General features: G+C 36.2%; 1 protein-coding gene across 6 annotated transcripts in view; it reads right to left on the bottom strand.

Moving 5' to 3' along the window:
* The window catches only part of LOC111861937 (ankycorbin), a 47,415-nt gene that overhangs the window by 26,121 nt on the left and 7,707 nt on the right, over window positions 1-13,587 (bottom strand). For all 6 annotated transcript variants that reach the window (XM_023846917.2, XM_033750514.1, XM_023846914.2 and 3 more), the window contains exons 4-10: window positions 11,620-11,822; window positions 9,315-9,502; window positions 7,341-7,538; window positions 6,534-6,772; window positions 5,540-5,726; window positions 3,954-4,235; window positions 1,890-2,024 (exon numbers count right to left, since the gene is read on the bottom strand). In XM_023846917.2, coding sequence (XP_023702685.1) covers window positions 1,890-2,024; window positions 3,954-4,235; window positions 5,540-5,726; window positions 6,534-6,772; window positions 7,341-7,538; window positions 9,315-9,502; window positions 11,620-11,822 — 1,432 coding nt within the window. The remainder of the gene's footprint in view (window positions 1-1,889; window positions 2,025-3,953; window positions 4,236-5,539; window positions 5,727-6,533; window positions 6,773-7,340; window positions 7,539-9,314; window positions 9,503-11,619; window positions 11,823-13,587) is intronic.

Genomic DNA, 13,587 nt, shown 5'->3' with positions numbered 1-13,587 from the left:
TTACAAATATTGCCACTCCAGTCTCAATATATTTTTTCCTTGCTTCTTTTCGTTATTAAGAATAAAAATTACTTTACATCTAACATGGATATTCATGATATTAATACCTGCTATAATTATAATTTATACTTACCCTCTACAAATTTATCAATAGTACAAAAAGGAGCACTGTCCTANACTACTCTTATGTACATTCGATACTGAAGCATGGCATTATCTTTTGGGGTAGTGCCGCCCTTAGTATGAGTATCTTTAAAATTCAAAAAAGAATCATAAGAGTTATGTCTGGTTCGGGCAATTTGATTCATGTCGGGATTTGTTCAAAAAATTACAAATATTGCCACTCCAGTCTCAATATATTTTTTCCTTGCTTCTTTTCGTTATTAAGAATAAAAATTACTTTACATCTAACATGGATATTCATGATATTAATACCTGCTATAATTATAATTTATACTTACCCTCTACAAATTTATCAATAGTACAAAAAGGAGCACTGTCCTATGGAAGCAAGATTTATAATCACTTACCTTTGAATATTAAATTGTTATCTAAAGATGTTAAGCAATTCAAATCTTTATTGAGAAGCTATCTCACTGAACATGCATTTTATAGCATTGATGAATTTTACAAAACAACTTCCCAGTGAATACCTGTACATTATTTAGTTAGTCGTAATTTACTTTTATTACCATATTTGTATTAATTCTATGTAAAATTGTTTCAGATGGCTACTGTACGATTTATGACATGTATATTAGATTTACTGTTATACTCATTGTTTTATATTTATAATGACAGTCTCTATATCCTATAGGTCTTTGACCTTGTATGGATTAATGGAATGTAATTAAATAATAAAAAAATAATAAATGCTTATACTGTTTTAAATATTATTATTCATCATTGCATAGTCTCGTCCATGGGTACTGAACTCACTCTCTCACCATCTCATGTTGCCCTCTTCATTCCTAATTTCAAATGTGCGCTTATGTGTACTAGCTGAGGAAAAATTAGAAGACACATGCATACAACACAAAATTAAACAGTAGAATTACTACATCTCACACATTCAAAACCTTCCCTCAAATTACTTTATCAAAATTATGTACGTGATTAATTCACATAATTTATACATGAATTTAAATTTATTTTATATAAAAAAACTCTTGTATGAAGCTTTATGTAGCTGATCAGTGATTTATAACTACATCTAAATGTGACCTACAGATTTCACTTAAAACATAAATATTAGTAATTCAAAATATTCCATGGAGATATTAACAGTAATAGCCAAGATAAGCATTTAGTGGGAAAAAAACCAATTTGCATTATATTTGTGTTAACAACAAAATTATTTTAAACAACATAATATACTCAGTTAAAGGATGTAATATATCTAATGAAAGAGAAAATATAAGCATAAAACTTATCATCAATATACAAATGGAAAGCATCATAAACTAAATATTCAACCATTAAAGACATACAAGAATTCAAATTTATGACATGATCGATTTCATCCTATCTCAGGAAAGACGGGACAATAAGGACTAATGAAAGATGATTAATATGATTAAAATGTATTCCATATGTACAGGACACTGAATAGTTTTTTATGAGAAGAGAAACGAAGAAATAAAGGGAGTGATAGGTCTATATATTCTATCAATAACAAAGATGTTATACTATATTATACAAGAATTTTAAAGAACTCAAAGAGGGAGCTCCTGGATTCCATCATTCCATAAAATAACTAATTATGGATCAACTCTAAAGCAGGAATATACATAGAACATCTGAAAAGATATTAATAACAGGCAAACTGAGAATTACAGAAACCTATACTTCCTTCCGAGAACTAAGGACATATTTATTTAAATGTGTACCTTATGACTAGTAATATTATTCAACTTTTCCTTCAGCATGCAGTTGTCTTTCCTTTGTTCATTCAGTTCAGCTTCTTTCTCTTCTGCCTGCTTTAGTGAAGCTTCTCTGCACTCACGAAGGCCTTCCATTATTTCCTGTAACATAAAATATTTATCAAGGGCAAGATGTTTAATCTTAAATGTAATGATCATGAATGATTGATAAGAATACTGCAATTCTAAAAGTCTTAGTCCTACACAAACTGTTTTCAGCTCCTTTGTTATTAAGGTTCATTCTAATCTGAAGACTTATGTAAGTGTGTTATAGTAAGTAGATAGTAACTGAATCATTCATTATTCAGACTGTGTTAACATTTTAAACAGAATACCAAATTTCGTTGAAATCAACTGAGTAATCCTGTGGATTATATATATAGGAAGGCAGATGAATGGATAGACATAATTTCTTCACTTTGAATGCATTTTATAAAGGTGACTAATGAAAGATACCAAGCAAGATGTAATAAGGCCGTACCATAGCTCTAGCAGTTAGTTGCTGGCTTCCCACTGGGGCGGCCCGGGTTCGATCCCGGGTCTGGTCAAGTGGGATTTGTGGTGGACAAAGTGGCGCTGGGGCAGGTTCTCTCAGAGTACTTTGGTTTCCCCTGCCAATCTTCATTCCACCAATTGCTCCATAATCACCCTCGCCTATCATGTGGGGCTAGTACAATAGGCCAGAAGTGGCCGCAGTACAAGGGACTTACTCGTAGTCCCCAAGCGGCCTCCGCAGTCTAGAGGTAACGTTCCCACCTCATAACTCATGGTACGCGGGTTCAAATACCCGGCGGAGGTCGTCGAATTTTTAAGGGCGGAAAAATTCAGGGAACAAGTCCTCCGGGAGGGACTTTAAGCTGTGTCCCCAGTGTCGTAACTTTATGGCACGTAAAAGAACCTCATATCCCCAAAGGGGATCACTGAGCCAAATTCCAGGACGTTTCCCGCCCAACAATAGTCTCTAAGGCCTCTGATAGATGGGGGAAGCATTACAGACACCGTTAAGCAAGTGGCCGAACTCGCTTGCTCGGCGAGACTGATGGTACGCACCATTTATCGGTAGGGTATAGAGACTGGTAGAATATCATAGAGGGAAGCACAATATATCAAACTGGTCGTGGTGCATGGGGAAACCCACCCTCCCTAAATAACTAACTAACTAATAACTACTCGTAGTCCCACCCCACTAGCATTAAAAAAAAAGTGCAATAAACATATACTGCATGTAAATATTGATTCAGCTTCAATAATCAGCCTGGTACCTCCAGTGACTATCATATTTTTTTTTCTTTCTTTTTGGGTTTGTACTGCTGCTGTTTAGTACCAAATGCTGCCAAATGGAGTGTTTTCTGCATTCTCAATCTGAGAGTTTCTATACGTCCACCATCTAGCCCCTTTACTTCTCCTTGTGAATGTCTGTCCAGAAATATTATCAGAATTCACTCTTTATGACTCTGAATGTTTCTATCAGCTGTCAAGGACTAAAAGAGACAGTGCTCTATTTATCTCAGAAATTTAAAATAATAAATCTTTCAGATAGGTGGCGACTGAATTATTTTATGTCAGAACTTACTATGAATTTGTTAAATCTTCATGTCTTTAAGAATCAGGTATATGATTTTTTTAATTGTCTCTCACTTTTAAAGAAGCAAAGGCACTGATAAATGCAAATCTCTATATATGCCAAAGATAAAATAATAAATTAGCATTCTGTTTGAACACTTTCTTTTTAAAGAGATATCAATTCAGGGCCTATGTTCATTTATAATGCAATCTCCATATAAGCCAAAGATAAAATAATAAATTAGCATTCTGTTTGAACACTTTCTTTTTTAAAGAGATATCAATTCAGGGTCTATGTTCATTTAAAATGCTAGCCTTTTAGAATCAAATGGAAGTACATAAGCATTCTGCATTATTAAACACATGGCTGGCATGTTTTAAACATGGGAGGAGAAATGACTCTTGATAGCTTGATTAACCAGAACATACATTAAGAGTAACAATGCTTTTAATATATTTAACAATTACCTGTCTTTTTTTATCATGCTCAGAATCCCTCTTTTCTCGTTCCTCCTTCACAATTTTAGTTTCCTCTCTTGTTTTATTTACTGCCATCAACATTTCTTTCTTGATATCTGCATGTTCTTTATGTTTTCTTTCAACTTCTTTCTTTAATTTCCCCACCTCACTCTGCTTCACCACCAACAATTTGCTTGCTTCTTCTAATCTTGTCTTTTTCTCCTCCACAAGGATACTTAGTGATTCCATCTTTTCTACTTCATCTGCTGCACTGGCCTTCAAACTTTGTAACTAAAGCAAATATTAAACACTGACTCCTGAATGTATTACTTACTGAAGTGAAAGAATTTACATGACTGACAAATACATGTGTATGTGCGTGCATGTGTATGTAAATAGGTAAAAAAGTAAAGTTATCCCCGTAACAGACCATGGAGGCCCATAGGGTTGTGAGATATTGAGGCTCTCACATTTATAGACAATCAGCTCACGTATGGCGGTGAGGTTGTCAGCCTTACACACTGGTTACCATTTACGACCCACAAAGGTTTCTGGTCTTCATTTCTATTAGGNAAAATATAAGGCACTGTTCAGCAAACTAATCTGTAAAGTGAAATTCAAACAAGTAGATCTGGCAACTCACAACGATAAGGTTGGTTTCTGATAAATTAGTCTGAATCAATGTTGAAAAAGCCTCAACTATTTCATAAAGCCTCTTATTATTATGGATAATAAAAATATCTGCACTTCCTTGTATTGAAAATTACAGAGTGATGACATTCCGTGTTACCAGAATAACAAGAAGCCGTGAGTCACTCTTACATACAGCCCAACTTCATTATTGGCCATATGTCACTTTTACTGCATACCACATGTTTTTCTGATAAGGTGGCCTGGACCGCATTACTGGCCACACTACTTTTATATCAATGTACTAATTAGCTGCATTAATTACATTATCTCACTCAAGTGGCAATAAAACAAAAATATTTATCTAACACTTTACTACATGTCAAATACTCATATAAGAGTATAGTGAAACCAGCTCTCTTACTAGCATTCGTATCACTGAATCATTATTTCAGTCATATAAATTACTGGCAAAGTAACAAATATCAGTAGCAAAGGAACGTTGAAAATTAAATAGGAAATCTGGTCTGTCATAAAAATTATGTTTATCATCAAAATAACTATTACGGACAACACGGATATAAATTAAATTAAATTAAACTACACTGTTGTTGCCTATAGATTCAATGCTGTTTAATTATACTCATAATATTAAACTTCAGATACTAACAACACAAAGGAAAATAAGTGACACCACAGTAATAGAAGTATACACAGCATGGCCATGAATTTTTGCACTTACACTGATGAGCCTCCTAGGCAAATATTCTTACACTGGCTTTTGTAAGTACAAACAAAAGCAGCTTCAGTAATGGCCCTATATGAGAATCATGCTATCCCTCTCATACCACAGTGAGCAGGAAATGAAAAAATGAAGCACAAGAAAAGTAGGGGGAACTGAAAAAAAAATTAGGAGTGTTTTTGTGCAAGTCTCATGAGATTTCCTAGTTACTAATAAAACATACCTTCAACTCAAGACTCTTCATGAGTGCATCTTCTTCTTCAAATTCTTGTTGAAATGCTTTAACAGTATTAGTCTGATCTTTCAACTTGGTGCGTTTTGAATCTGCTTCTATATTAACAACATCTAGTGCAGATTTTAAGTCTGAAAGTTCAGATCTGTAGCTGTCACTAGTAATCTCATACTCTGAACTGAAAGATCAAATTGATAAACGAATCGGTTCATATACTCTGAAACATGTAAAGTGTGTTTATCAAGTTGGAATGTTAACATGCATGATAGTGTAAGAGTATTCCAAATTTTAGAACTCACAGTACTTAAAATAAATACACATTAACAGTGTATGTCTATTGCATGTACAGTCTCAATAATAATCCAGTCTTCTCATACAGCAGTTATTTTTTCACTTGAACATACACTGCTTCTGCTACGAAACTTCAGAGGCAAGATAAGAGTGAAATGCAAAAGAGGATGTGTTTTAAGCAGATAACATGTGTACAACCATGAATATGTGTGTCATTTTTATTTACAAATGATTATTATTAAAAACATCTCGACAAATTCTGTAAAAGAAACCGCAATATTTCCTTCAGCTCTCAAAAGTATAACACAGTGTGGCCCAAACAACTGGATGACATAATCTTTTATATTATTACTAGTGTGATGGACCTCGATGAACCAAGTCACATATCACTCTTTCATTATTATCTCTTTCGATTTAATATTCAGACAAATATATATAGGTAAGTGTTCTCTCTTGCCTCTTGAGGCTCTTTTCATGGTGTGAAAATAATGTGTCATTGTTCATTTCAGCCTGTGCAGTTACAGATGACCGTTGCTTTGTGCGTGGTACCAGAAATTTCTGTTTTCCTAGCAGCAATGGCACAGTGAAACTATTATAAGACATTAATAAAAACTACAATATGTTTTGGATTACTCAGAAGTTACAGTATAGAGTTATAATTACAAACAGGAGAGAGAAAATGAGCCATAAATACCGTATTCTTTCCAAATTCATTGTCAAATCTGTCAAATCTTGTGTTAAACAGTCATGTTTAATCCTACTGTCTTCCAACTTTCTATTCACATCCTTATGTTTATCTTCAAATTCACTTTTTCGTTGCAACAAATCCAGATTTTCTGTTTCATATGTGTCTTTCTGATTATGTTTTTCACAACTTTCTCTTTCATGGTGTGACAGTCTCTCTTTCACACTGTCTAGCTCTTGAGATAATATCTTTAATCAAAAAGCACAATAAGAGTACCTGACTGTAATATACAAATAAACAATAAGGAATGATACAAATGATATGGTTTAACAACAACTTACAAAATTGCCTAGAAATTCACAAAAACCTCACTATCAAGACTGGTTTCCACAACTGATATGTATTCATTCCTACTTTTCAAAAACTGAAATATTCTAATCAAATGGAGAAACATACTGCAGAAAAAAATATGGCCTAAAAAACCACTGTGTTTTGTGTTGGGTTTGAGGTTCTAATGGTAGAGACTATGAGAAGTAATATCTTCTGATATGTGAGGCCATGTGGTCTGGTTCAAGTTTTGAAGAAATATACTGTGTCTAACTTCAGGGTCAAAGAACGAGTGAAGCCAGAAAAACAGCAGGAAACAAGCACTAAGCACAGCTCACCTGAACATGAAGATGGAGGCAGAACATTCCTCTGAAATGTCAGTAAACTTCTACCAGACTACATAACATTCCAAACAAGATAATACTTTCACTTTATTTTAATCTAAAGTAAAAAGCAAAGGAATACATATGCAGTTTGCTGGTTACTTACTTTTTCCTCACTGCTCACACTTGCAAACAACTCTTCCAAGTCAACAGCCTGCTTCTTGAAACAGTCTCTTTCAACTGTGATGCTGTGTAATGATTTTTTGAGATCTTTTCTCTTACTCTTATAAGAATGTGTATCAGTTTCCAAAGTTTCATTCTTACAAGCAAAAGACTGTACAGTTTCATGGGCATGTTTCAGTTTCTGCAATAGGTAACGAGTATAAAATTATTCAACACCATAACCAAATGCATACCCAGTATTTGTGAAATTGTCTCCTACCAAAAAGTATGACCTCTAACGAGTTAACTGACTTTTGCCATTCTATGTGAATTTATTATTTTACAAAAGTTGTAAAAAAATCAACAAAAAGTATATAAAGCAGCCTCACTACATCGATGATGGAAATTTTGACACTTGGTCATTTTACATTAATTTTATTTCACCAGCAGACTTTGCGCTCCACCACCAATTATAATACAGATCTGGCACACACCCAGCATCTTATCCTTTCGGTTCCTTTAATACTTCCCAGAACATCACGATGAACGTTTCAGCCATGGTCTGAGAATATACATGGTGTGTTCAAAAAGTATTGAACCTTCTTTTTTCTGGCGTAAACCAATGAAGCGCGGGAGGCTCCCTTCAGTGGAGATGTGGAGGGGACATTCATGCGCAGTCGTGAATTTTTCCCGCCAGCAGAAAGTGTCAGTCGCTGGCAGTCAGCCTATGAGTGAGGACGTGTAGTGAGTGCTCATCAGATTCCAGTAAGGTGTAAAATGATGGAACAACATGAGCAGCGATATTGCATCAAATTTTGCCAAACGCTTGGTGACACCCAAGTGGAAACCATTCACAAGATTCAACAGACTTTCGGGGACGATGCCATGAGCAACTCATGGATAAAGGTGTGGTACAACCGCTTCAAGGATGGCCGCACATCAGTGGACAGCGAACTGCATTCAGGCAGACCCTCAGCTCAGCCGAAATGAGATTGTCATTGAGCAAGTGCGGACTTTGGTCATGGAGGACAATCGTATCACAGTCCAAGAACTTGCGAACAAGATAGGGGTAAGCATTGGATCGGTACATTCAATTTTGACCGAGGATTTGGGCATGAGGAGAGTGTCCGCGAAATTCGTACTGAAACTGCTAACAATGGAGCAGAAGCAACGCCGTCTGGAAATCACACAGGACATGCTGGACAATGCAAACAGTAACCCCAATTTTCTGAAAACCGTGATCACAGGCAATGAGTCGTGGGTTTATGGGTACGACCCGGAAACCAAGATGCAGTCGTCACAGTGGAAACATCCGACATCCCTGAGAACAAAAAAAAGCACGGCAGGTCCGCAGCAATGTCAAGGTCATGTTGGCCATTTTCTTCGACTCCCATGGAGTTGTGCATCATGAGTATGCACCACAAGGCCAAACCATCACAAAGGAATACTACCAGGAGGTCCTTCATCGCCTTCGTGATGCTGTGCGGCGCAAACGACCGGATCTGTGGGCAGCAAAAACTTGGCAGCTCCATCATGATAACGCACCCGCCAATTCTGTGCATCTGATTCAGACTTTCATAGCCAAACACAACATCCCTGTGGTTCGTCAGGCTCCCTACTCCCCCAACATGGCTCCGTGTGACTTTTGGCTATTTCCCAAGCTGAAAATGCCGCTGAAAGGAACCTGACTTGAGACAAGAGAAGACATCATGCGGAATGCGACGGCCCGGCTGATCACCATTCCAAAAGACACGTTCCAGAAGTGTTTCCAACAATGGCGGAAGCGCTGGGAGAAGTGTGTGCATTACCAAGGAGACTACTTTGAAGGAGATTAGGGATCTGTACCTCCAAATCAATAAATGTATTTCTGCCGACCAAAGGTTCGATATTTTTTGAACACATCATGTACACTCCACTCTGCTCTTCACATAACTCATCCTAATTGGCAACCATAACAACTGGAAGAAAAAATCATTACCTCACTTAAGTTCAGCTCCTCTTCTGTAATGTTTCTGTCTAATTCTTCATCCTGAATATTCAATGAAGAATATTTTTCCCCTTCACTTTTCAGTATGAGCATCTTCTCACATAAAATATTATCTTGTTTCTGATAATTAGAGTTAGCATCAATAATTTCATTGATTCTGAGCTCGCGCTCCTTTCCAACTGTAAAAATTAAAATGTTACTAAAACATATTCTTTAAATTGGTACACAATATTGCAAAGATAATTTATATGCTAGTTTGCTATGCTATGGTAGTGATTTAAAATAATGAAAATGTAAGCAAAGTTTGTACACCCTCTTCCCACTATACACAGACCCATTACTCAAAGTTACAATTTTCAGAAAAATAAAATGTTCTGAAGTGGTAATGGTAAAAGTTAAAGCTATCCATGTAATTCACTAAGCATTCTACCACAACACTGCATGGGAGAGTGGAGGTATAAACTGACACATTCCTAACCTAAACAATAGCCAGGGATGAGCAGTCAGCTTCAAACTCCAGCCACCTTACTACTAAGAAAAAAAACCCTCATTACCAATTGAACAGTAAGCATCAAGCCCAAACTGGATCTGGAAGGGAAAAGAAAAATTCTTGCTCCTACCAAAAACTGACGCCCAGCCCACAGTATGTCACTTTACTGACTTAAATTATCCTTTCTCACAGTAATATGGAAGTGTTCACATGAAACATTAATTTCTTCTCTTTTATTAATTATTTCAGAGTCGTTGTTTACTTTCCATACAGTACGGACAATTCTCCGTAAGATGAGGCACCGACTATTCAATTAATTAATTTGCAACATCATGGGCCTCCTATGCATTCTTATATAAAATAAATATCGAATTTCAAATTTGTCCATGGAAACGTATGAAAAGTAAAATATCAATGACTGATTCGATGTTATGTAACATCAATTTTATCTTGTTTTATACAATAACTTTTAGTTTTTTATATAATCTGACTTATTGTATTTTTACGCAAAGTATTTTAAATGATTAATAACACTGTATCCAATCTAATGTACTGCAGTTCAATGGTATATGTTTGCCTGATGATGGCCGTTAGTGGCTGAAACATGTAACGAAACATAGCTGGGCGTTGACCTTGATTTTTTATGTTTGTTGTGTTGTGACGGTCAATAAAGAGTTGTATATTGTAACAAAACAGGATGCATGAAATGAAAATTATTTCAGTACAGCCTTTATTGCTGGGGCAATTGCTCTTCTTCCCTGCTTCCTAAAGTACCTTCTCTTACTTTCTAGTTTCAATTCCCATGCCATGTCCTATATTTAGGACAAGTACATTTGCTATTCTACATGTAAATCAATATAGTTCCATTTGAATTTAAATCTGTAAAACATTTCATTCATGGGAATACATTTAAAAATTAGATTTTTGCATAACAGGATTATGGTGCATTAAATTATGGCTAACAATTGTATTTATACCTCTTAGTCTCATTAATGTTGATCTCTGGAATGTAACTCCCATATATTACATTATTTTGATAGCATTATTGGTCCTGCCGTGTGTAGTGAGCTGAAAACCCTGATTACTATGTGAAGAAGGAAGAGAGTATAAAGGACTTTTATATTCTAACATACTGACACAATATTTCATGAATTACTGCCATGTTATCATAAAGCAAAATTGTACCTTTTGTGGCAATTACATCATTTTTATACATTCTTTCCAGAAGATGTACAAAATTAATGAAAAATATGAGCTGATATCTGTATGGCCACATGGTCCATCTCCAAAATTACTCATATACTCTGTACATCCATTATCTCAGTTTTTTATTGCATATCTTCCTGTTATCTCCCATTGACACATTCTGATCTCAGGTGTATGCATAGCTGTAGTTTACTGATACAGATACAGTGATTGGGATTAGTTCTTTCTAATGGGCCCAACAGAGCTGGTTTCTCCAACCCCCTCCTCTGAGGATGGAGACAGATCCAGTTTCTGAAACATTCTTTAGAATACTGGACAATGGACAAAGACCAAAAACCCATTAACCCTGACAGATATACTGCATCTAACTAATATCAATTACTGACAGTAACAATGTATAAGAAAGCCAATAAACTGTTATGATAGTGACAGTGACGGCTGCGGTGGAAATAGTGAAAACCACTACTAATAGTTCTCAATTGCCCATGTTTCACTACACCTGCTCCATCTATCAGTCAGTCAGGTCATAATAATATGCATATGGAGATGCTCCTAAAAATCTAATAGTCATAAAAATATATTTTATATGGCAGTTCTTACCAGTGTGTTTTAAATTCACCATGTTATTTTCATGTTCCACAGTTAATGCCTTAAGATTTTCATATTGAATTTTCAGGTCATTTGAAAGCAATGCAAACCGAACATGAAGATCACTTCTAAGTTTTTCAACCTGCTCAGCAGTGAGCCGTAACTTATCATAGTGTTCTTGAAGAAGTCCACAAATGTCCAACATATTTTTAACTCTGTAAGAATAAAATGATGGAGACTCACACTCTGCACACTGTGAATCTTTAAATGAATCATTTTCATTATTAACCTTTCAGTTCCGGCTGACGTACATCGCACATCGGCATTTAAGTGCCACATCTCGCCAGGCGACGTGTGTCGTACGTCTTGTGCAGTGCTAAATTTCAGCTCTTATTTTGAACTGTTGCTTTTCATGTAAAGTAATTCTTTTGGTATGAAATCAAAGAGGAAATTTCTATCATTTCATATATTCGTTATCCCACTTTGAACTTCCCGGGGTTTTTTTTTTTTTTCATTTGAAGTCTCTGAAGAAGTTTTGTAGCTCGCCGCATAGGGTGCAATATTGCCATACAAATCTATCTCCACCTCTTGGAGTAGTTAAGAACTAAATATGCTAGGTTGATAGTCTGTGATCTCCCTGCGTGTTGGTCGAAGCAAAATCGATTTCCATTCAGCCAGTGACGAGTGCTGCCTCTTGAACGGAATGAGAAACCACATGTAGAACCTAACGACAAGTAAGATACATGACGTTGACCTCTGATATGACTGCTGTTGGATATGATAAACAAATGTCTTGTTTGCATTCCTTGAGGTTCCCTTTGTTACACAAACAGCTAATGCAGTTTGCATGTAGCAGCGATTGGCAGCAATGGCTGGGACAAGCAAGAGACGTTCAGCTGTGTTGAGTGACAAGGACTTACAGTGTTTGCTTGAAAGTGATTCTGAACAAAGTCTGTCAGATTCGGATTTTGACACTGAAAACAAGTTAGATGATCGGGCCTTGATTGATGCTGTTGGAAATGAGGGCAGCGATGAAGATTACAGTGCAAATCATGAATTCGTTTGGGAGGACATGGAGAACTATAGGGGTCAGAGAGAACATTTCACGGGCAGTGTTGGAGCTCAAGGCCCTGCGAAAGATGTAACGGAAATTGTGGACGTTTTCAAGGTGTTTTTCGACAAGGAACTTATTGAGACCATAGTCGCAAAACAAATAGATACGCAGAGCAGTTTCTACGGGGGCATGAACCATCAGTGAGGTTGCATTCTAAGGCATGGAAGCCTGTGACAGAGGGAGAGATTTATGTTGTCTTGGGTTTGTTCATGCTCATGGGCATCGTACAGAAACCAACTCTTCGGTCATATTTTACAACAAAAAGAGTAATTTCAACACCGGGATTTAGAGACATTATAACGCGAGCCAGACTGGAGCTAATATGTATATATTTGCATTTTGCCAACAATGAAAACATCAGCACTTTTGAAGGACCAAAAAAACTTTTCAAAATTTACCCAGTAATTTTCCATCTGAATAAGAAATTTCAGAACTCTGTCTCCCAAACCGGGACATTTCAGTTGAAGGATCTATGACACTTTGGAAAGGCCGTCTGTCTTTCAAACAGAACCTCCCTCTGAAGGCAGCCAAATTTGGAATTAAAACTTACGAGTTGTGTGACTCCACCACGGGGTATTTATGTTCATTCATCGTATATACAGGCAAGGATACAGAACTTGACTCCCCCTTGATCACAGCAGACAACAACAAAACTTCAGCCATTGTCCTGAAACTGGTAGAACCTCTCCTGAATCAAGGTCAGACTCTGTGGATGGATAATTTTTACAGTTCTCCAACTCTAGCCAGGCTACTGAAGATAATGCACAAGACCGACTGTGTTGGCACTCTGAAATTGAATTGTAAGAATGTGCCTCCAAAAGCGAAAAACACTAAACTAAAAAAAAAAAAAAGGCGAAATCATGGCA

The sequence above is a fragment of the Cryptotermes secundus genome, unplaced genomic scaffold (assembly GCF_002891405.2).
Source record: "Cryptotermes secundus unplaced genomic scaffold, Csec_1.0 scaffold181, whole genome shotgun sequence".
Taxonomy (NCBI): Eukaryota; Metazoa; Arthropoda; class Insecta; order Blattodea; family Kalotermitidae; genus Cryptotermes; species Cryptotermes secundus.
The sequence above is the reverse complement of the archived record's forward strand: the minus strand, read 5'-3'. Positions and strand labels throughout refer to the sequence as shown.